Source organism: Rhipicephalus sanguineus, chromosome 3 (assembly GCF_013339695.2).
Source record: "Rhipicephalus sanguineus isolate Rsan-2018 chromosome 3, BIME_Rsan_1.4, whole genome shotgun sequence".
Classification (NCBI taxonomy): domain Eukaryota; kingdom Metazoa; phylum Arthropoda; class Arachnida; order Ixodida; family Ixodidae; genus Rhipicephalus; species Rhipicephalus sanguineus.
The window spans coordinates 66,233,946-66,242,101 of NC_051178.1; the positions used below are offsets into that span (position 1 = coordinate 66,233,946).

At 45.6% G+C, this 8,156-nt stretch overlaps 1 protein-coding gene across 1 annotated transcript in view; it reads right to left on the bottom strand.

Moving 5' to 3' along the window:
- The window catches only part of LOC119385529 (alpha-2-macroglobulin), a 25,847-nt gene extending 19,305 nt beyond the window's left edge, over positions 1-6,542 (bottom strand). Inside the window, exon 1 of the mRNA XM_049414012.1 lies at positions 6,470-6,542. Coding sequence (XP_049269969.1) covers positions 6,470-6,542 — 73 coding nt within the window. The remainder of the gene's footprint in view (positions 1-6,469) is intronic.
- Positions 6,543-8,156: the final 1,614 nt, after the last annotated feature.

An 8,156-nucleotide genomic window follows, 5' to 3' on the forward strand; every position in this document is an offset into this window, starting at 1 on the left:
TTTTTTGGCCTTCCTTATGTGTCACGGTGGCCTCTTCCCCTTCTCCTTGTGGTGGAGACGGCACAAAGCATATACACGATAGCTAAGAAAATCAGTTCCAGCCTGAAGACAAGTCCACTTTCGAAACGTCGGCTCGAGCACCCACCCCCTGTTTACGGATATTTTCATCGCGGCTTCGATCTTCCACTTCCTGCCGTTTTTCTGTGTGGTGTTGCCACACAGAGCCTGGGCTCGATTTCGGCTAGAAAACTCATCTTCATAGCAAGGTCGATGACTGGGCTAGTTGGTACAGTTCCCTTACTCATAGAAGCAGCGCAAGCAACAGCGACGAAGAAAGACGGACACAAGCGCCTGTTGGGTCCGTCTATCTTCGTCATTGTTGTTTGCGCTGTTTAAATCTATAACAGACTCACAGCTGTTTGCATCCAAGGCTTTTTTATTTATTTCTTTATTTATTTATTTGGAATTGCGTTGTTTTCGCTCGCATCTTCTTAAAGGGAAGCTGAAGTGGTTTTAGAATTCGGCAAAGCTGTTGTCAACAAGGAACACCATTATTGTCGACGATGGCGTAATTTTTTTTCGCATGTTGTGACAACAGGAGCTTTAAAATAAGCGAAAGAAAAGTTCGTCTTGCTCCGCCCACGCGAACGTGCCGAAAGTGTGGGCGTGGACACAAAATAATCGGAACTACGTCATAGTCGGTAGCTTTGGCGGAACCGCGCAGCACTGTCGAATCTCTAACTGTGGCCTCCGTGACTAGTTCCGACCACGCGCGTTGCTCTAACTGATCGCGAAGGCCATGCTTTAACAGTGCTGATAGTGCCGATGACGCGGCACATTCAAGAGGACGTCACCGCGTACGCTCAGCATCTCAAGAAGCCCTGCGGCTGCAGCCGCTGTTGTTTGCCAAGAAATGTTATTTGCGTTCACTTCTGTGAACTCTTAGTTTGGTTTTCGAATTCAGCAGGCATCAAACTATGAATACAAATTCCAAAGTAATTTTTTTCTAAATGCTTCCGCTTCCCTTAAAGGGTTTGACCAAAGTGACCACCAACTTATACGCCTAATGTTTTCGCTTTAAAACTAACTAAAGAAACCATTCTATGACAAGTTTTACCACCACTAAATATTACGACTTCCACTAAAAGGAGTGAGCTGAAGTTGAAGCCATCTCGGTGTTGTAGCGGCGGTGTCCTGTATGTAGCTCGCTAGCAGACAAGGCTTAACTTCGTTATGGGAGTCACAAGATTAAGGGCCACTAAACGAAAAAGCACTTTTTCATGTATTAGAAAACTGCAATATCGCCATACCTAAAGCGCCACCCTTACCACGAGTAGGCGATTGGTAAGCGAGAAAGCGTGCAGAAAGAAAATAGATTGGCGATGCCGCCTTGAAGTTCCCACATCAGTTCGGTGTGACGCCATAGATATTGATGACATTCGCTAGGGCCTCTGTAATTGTTTATTGGTAAAGATTGTTTACATTGTGTTCTGAGCATAGGTCGGCAGAAAATGTTGAGCACACTCAGACTCACTCATGAAATATATTTTGCCCTGAGAGCTCACAAGGACTCAGACTCGCTAAACTTTTCCTCAACCGGACTCACTCGGACTCAGACTCACTGAATTTTTTCTCAGCCGGACTCACTCGGACTCAAACTCTCCGAAATATTACTCACTCGGACTCACTCAGACTCGGACTCACGGCTCTATGTGAGTCTGTGCGAGTCTGAGTGAGTCGACTCATGAGTCCGTAAGCGTATAATCGGCTTTTCTGACCCTGGCGTGAATGCTCTTTAAAGCCAATATCTCGCATAATTGGTGCTCTAATAGGCGCCTTTTGATCTCGTACCTTCAATTATGAGTTATCAGTGGTTGCAATCCACCAAGGACATTGTTATTGAAAGAGGTGACTGACACGAGATATTTTTTTCAAGAACTACCTGTGAAAGAGATTGTGGGGGGAGGTCAGCCTGACCCCCCCCCCCCCCCAATCTTCGTAACTCACGCCTCTGATTAATAGATAGTTAGGTGGCGTACGAACGCTAGTGCTTTGAACTATGTGTAAGTCGGTGGGAGTATAAGCGTGAGCCGACATAAGGCTGATAGTAATGCTGATGCTGTGCAGATAGAACCATAGGTCGGCAAAAAGTGTGGAGCTCACTCAGACTCACTCAAGAAATATATTTTGCGCTTAGGACTCACTCGGACTCAGACTCACCAAATTTTTCCTGTACCGGACTCACTCGAACTCAGGCTCACTAAAATGTTTCTCAACAGGACTCACTCAGACTCAAGTTCACCAAAATATTACTCACCCGGACTCACTCAGACTCAGGCTAATGGCGCGATCTGAGTCTGAGTGAGTCGAGTCATGAGTTAGTTTGCTGACCTATGGTTCTGAGCGACCTTAAAGGGGTCGTGAGCCACTCCTCGGGCTGGGTGAAGAAACGCATCCTGCGGGAAGCAGAGACTGCTATGAACTCAGCTAAATCGTGCAGTAGTCAACGAAAAGGAGAGTCTAGAAGCGGAGCGCGAGGTTGTCATTTTCTCAGGCACTCTGTTTTCACACAGAGGCCTGTGCTCACTCTCTTCGGAGCAGCAGGCGCCTGCTGTTCGACGTCGAACAACAGATAGCATGCTGTTGGCTAATCACGAGCGGCGTTTGGATCAGATGCACTCCTTGGGCACGGGGTGCCGCCACGCGCCGGCGCCGTGTTCCATAGTCTGCTAACATTACTGGGCAGCCACACTAGCGCGCATAGGAATCACTATGGGGAAGAGCGATCGCGCTTGATCATGCGTACTCAATAATATTTTACATAAATGTAGAGGTTTTACGTCTCAAAACCACGATATGACCATGAAGAACGCCGTAGTGGAGGGCTCCGTAAATTTCGACCACCTGGTGTTCTTTAACGTGCACTTAAATCTAAGTACACGGGCCTAAAGCATTTGCGTCTCCATAGAAAATGCGGCCACCACGGCCGGGATGCCATCCCGGCCGCCGGGGTTGGGATAGTGTGTGTGTATATATATATATATATATATATATATATATATATATATATATGGTGGGTGCACCCCCATGTTTGATGATTGCCAGGTAGTGGCAAGATATAGGGACAAGAGGGCACGTGAAATTCACGAAGCTTTTTTTATTCGCAAGGCAGGAACTGAGTGTGTAACTGAGTGTCTATCAACTTGTTGGACAATGAATACGAGTATATTCTTAGCTGAAATATGATTTCAAGGTGTGAATACGATGTTTTGCACGTGCGCCATCACTTTCCCTTTCTCTGTGTGTCATCTCCTCGCCCTCATGAGCATATATATTTTCGCGCCATCTGAGCAATAAACTGGTTGTAAGTGTGCGCTCTGTCCTATCTATCTTCTTTTCTGAAACGTTTTGCGCACAGAGAGCGTATTTTTCCTTTTAGAATTGGGTTCACGGCTGCAGGTAAACGTAGTACCGCATGAAATCCACCATTCTTACAGCGTACCTAATAATCAGGCCTGATTCCGCTATTTAACCCTTTCAGGTCCAGGGATTCCAAATGAGATAATCAATTTTGTAGGCCAGTCAGTGACCACCTGGTAAAAAAAAAGGTTGTTCTTCCACTAGAACTCATATGTAGCATCCGCTCTACATATGCTGCAAATCTGGTACACACAAAAAAGAGAGACGACGTGTGAACGAAGAAATTACAGCAGCTGTTGCACTGTTACCGCAATTCGCTGGGGCAGCTTCTTTCACCGTGTGGAGGTAGTGCATTTATATTCGTCTTGTATCAAAAATGTGAATTTCGCTCGATTGATGAAATAATCTTAGGTTATCTTATATAAAGATATTTGAGATATTGTTAAATATTAATTAATTCATAAATCAATTCAGTCCCTAATTACTCTTGGTTGAAAAGTCTGAGCACAGATTTTTTGCAGTTTTTTTTGTGTACCATGATCATGCGCACCTCAAATTGTAAAAAACGTGGTGCCAAGCCTGAAGGAAGTGCGGAGCTGGGCAGCCTTCTATGTTTCTCTTTGGTTTTATCTTTCTTTCTTTTTCTCTCTTTATTTCTATTTATATCTATTTTTATTCCTAGTTTTTCTCTTTCTTACTCTATCTTTCTATTCCTCGCTTGCTTCCTCTTTTTTTCTATTTTTATACGTGGTTTTGCCTGCGTTACCCCAAGCGACGACAGCGTATACGACAGCCCGGGCCCCTAATGTGCTCCGCACTTAATGTAACAGAACTAAGATGCAGACGAGACAAGGAGACAGCTTATTCGCAACAATTCGACCACGCGGAAGTCCTCCCTTTCGCAAGCGGTACTGCACACGAACGCACATTTTAGTCTTCTTGCGCAGGATACATTCTGCTACACGCGCTCGTAAGCTCTCCACAAATAGGAGCATGCACAAAATTTAGTAGTTTCAACTTAATTGCGATGAGTTGATAATGGTAGCATGATTTAGCGTTGCGATTAAACTTCTCTGACGGTGTTGCAGGCGTATGAAATCTAGAAGCCTTAGCACAGAGAATTCCTCAACGATTGCGTATAGCGCCGCTACATGTAACAACCTTATTTTTATTTTTATTTATCTAAGGACCTTATGCTGGTGTGATTATAAGAGATGTCAGTGCACGTTAAAGAACCGGAGATATCTCAGAATCCCCCTCCCCTTTCCAACGGCATCTCGCAAAGCCTGGGTCGCTTTGGGACGTTAAACGCAATAAACCAAATAACTAGCAGTTGCTGTGGTTCACCGTGGCGATGAGGTTGGCATGAATGGGATTATGCTTCGCAGTATGAGGGTTGTGTGGTCCGCCGCGTTAATATAGTGGTTACGTTGCTCGGCTGCTGACCCACAAGTCGCGGGTTCGATCCTGGCCGCGGTGGTCGCAATTGAATGCAGGCGAAATGCTGCAGGCCCGTGTACTGTGCGATGTCAGGTCAGTGCACGTTAAAGAACACCACATGTTCGAAATTTCCGGAGCCCTCCACTACGGCGTGCTTCGTAATCACATCGTGCTTTTGGCACGTAAAACCCCAGACATTACTAATAAAACAGGGCTGTGTGAAACAGGTACAAATGAACTCATCGGTCTAGCCGCCGCAGTCTGGGCGCGCAACGCGGCGATCGCGTGCTGACCGCCACACCAGCCACGCGACTGTGATAATTATGCTGATGATTGCATGTAGATATGGTGCAAACCCACTACGGGTGGTAAGCCGCAAATTTGGCGGTAAAGAAAACAGTTAGTATTGTAAAAACAGGATGATTCTAAATGCACTTCAAATAATTAATGTACCGCCAGCTCTCTCTCCAACAAGGGCCACAAGGGGCTGTTTTTTTTTCTGGTATTTATTTTATGTGCTTGTCTGTTTGATCTCAAATAGTCCATGTTTAGGAGTGGACATGTGAGTAATAGATTCTGCATTGAATTTGAATCACCAGTGCCTTTTTTTAAAAAAGCTCATTCTTATTGCAATGTTAATGGCCTTGCTTTGAAAGCGTAGTCAACTCGATTCTCAAGAATGCCCTTCTTTTGGAGCTGTATACGTCTGTTTTCGAGGTATAAAGTTATTTGTAAAATTATTTCTGTTAAATTTCTGCATGAAGCGAGAACCTGATGGCAATTCCGCCCAATTTTATAATGACATATATAAGTAGCATCGTTCACGTATATTTAGTTATTAGAATGCTGATTACTAGTCTGTGTAGCTCTTATTTAGTCGAAAAACAATAATTTTCAATGTTTTTGAGATATTCTTAACTTCTAACGCTGGCCATGTTGTTTACTTTTGTAGTTGTGGATGGCCCCGACTGGATGGCGTCAATGTAAGGGGCTGCGACTCTAGACGGGGAGAAAGTAGACTTTCTCGAAGCGACAAGTCCTCCCCACTGCATCGTTAATTCTCAGTGCAACGCTGTGTATGAAGGTGATTTGGAATGAGTCGGCCAGAGCGATAACGCGTGCTGCCGCTGCCAACCGCCGCTTCGACTTAAGCTAGAGGTCCTAGACAAGCCCTTTCCCTGCTTTTGGCCCATCCCCTCGATCAAATTGTAGCGCTAACCTGACCTGGACTCCCGCGCACGCTGGCCTTGCCGGAAACGAGGCGGCTCATGCAAGAGCCCGAGGATTTACGGTCCGGCCGCAAACATCAGGTGTGTATCAACTCGCTGCGTAGGAGGCACCGTTTACAGCGCGGGATCTGCTTTATTTCATTTCACGACGTTTGCACACACCACCGACTAGAAAGTTTAGCATTTCTACTGCTCACGCGCAAATACCCGCGCAGGTGTGAAATTCTGTGGCTACAGCCGCAGACTCGCACCTTTCCTTGCCCTTACCTCCTCCAACGGATTCATACCTTCAGTGACCCCTCTCCCTCTTGTAAATTACGCGCCTCCTCCACAGCAGACTTAAAACACATTATGTGGCGCTGCCCTAACCAACCTCTTACCCCTTTCCCGAAACACTTGAATTCTAGTGAGGTGCAGTGGGCGGCTGGCCTTGCGCAGCTCGAGGCCCGACATTTAGGAGGCCATCTGGGATGAGAGGGTACAGGAGGCCTACTTCAAGTGGTTGCTCCCCCCACCCTCTGCCCCATTGCCCCCTTCTTTTAAACAGGGGCAAATAAAGTTCATTTATTTATTATCCGATTCTGCAATCTGATTCATAAGAACAACTTGTTGTTTTTATGCCATTGACGACGGCTCGAAGAAAAAGCTGCTTGTATAATTACTTCTTGCTGCTGTGCGGTGGATTCGAGAAGCAAGCATTGTCGACTAGAAAATTTTCAAAAAGCCTTGCGAAAGGGATACTATTCAAGTACGACTAAATAATTTCTAGCTTACCTGTACGCTCCCGAAGTTCTGGAAGTTTTAATTGTAGGACATCGTAGCATGTACGGCATAGTTTTATTTGTAGATAATCGTATAGAGAATGCAGCAAAAGCACTTCAAATTGGTTTTTGTTTTCCGTCTTTCCTGGTACTACCAATAATTACTATGGCACTAATTTCCTGTACTACAAACTAATAATTCCCAAATGAACTCGACTCACAATGCTATTCAGCTAGACTGATTTTTGTACATCCCATTCATTCTCATGACAACTGCGTGTTTAGTGACCGGCGCTGAATTCTTCTGGCTGGGTGTTTGTTGAGGCTTCTACACAGCCACCGGGTGATGCGAGAGCGATCTCCAGCTCTCACAGGTGCAATTACAAAACTAATACGCTCAAACGAATACATGTATTGCAGTCAATCAACCGCTTTCTGCTATGACTGCATCAAAAATATTTGAATGTTTAATGTGTGTGCTGTCCGAGAGGGAAAAAAAAGCAGATATATATCATGTCGATGCAATAAAACACATCTCTAAACTAAAGTATTAATGTCCGTGAACAACATCTACGAGGTGACATATTAGTGCAAAACAGCGAAATGGAGAATGACAATGTTGACAAGTGAACCTTCGGACTGGCGCCATCTGCGACATGATGATGATGATGATGATGATGATTTGCTGCTGTTCCCTTTTTAACGGGCGGGTGTAATTATGGTTGTAACGACACCCTAGCACACGGATATGAAAAAAAAAGAAAGAAGAAAAAAGAAAAAAAGAAAAAAGAAAGAAAAAACCCCTCCCAATGGACGGGCCCAGCAAGGGGGAAGAAAACCGAACAAACAGAAAAGAGTGGGGCACAGTAGAAGAAAACACAAGGGCACGCTCGGTTCGCGCTTGCTAACACACCCGCCCTTTGACACTGCACTGCCACTACGTTGTCACTACACTGCGCCACCCTGTGGCCTCGACCGCTGCGCAACAACCACTGCCCTCCAGCGTTCAAGGCGCCGCATCGACACTCTCGCTGCCTGTAGATCAGGGGCCGAATTCACAAAGCTCACTTACGAGCAAATTGTCGCGCAAGAGAAATTTTGTCGCGTAAGTCGATTCACGAAGCGAAAAAACGTCGTAAGAGCCGTCGTTATCACATCGGCCGCTGCGGTAAAGCGCGCTGCGGCTGTCAAGGAACATGCCAGCGATGGTGATGCAGTTGCTATATTTGGCGAGGTCACTGAAAAAGGCTCGTAAGTGGATTCACGAAGCAAAAAAATTCCGCAGAAACAGCGTGGCTACGAGGAA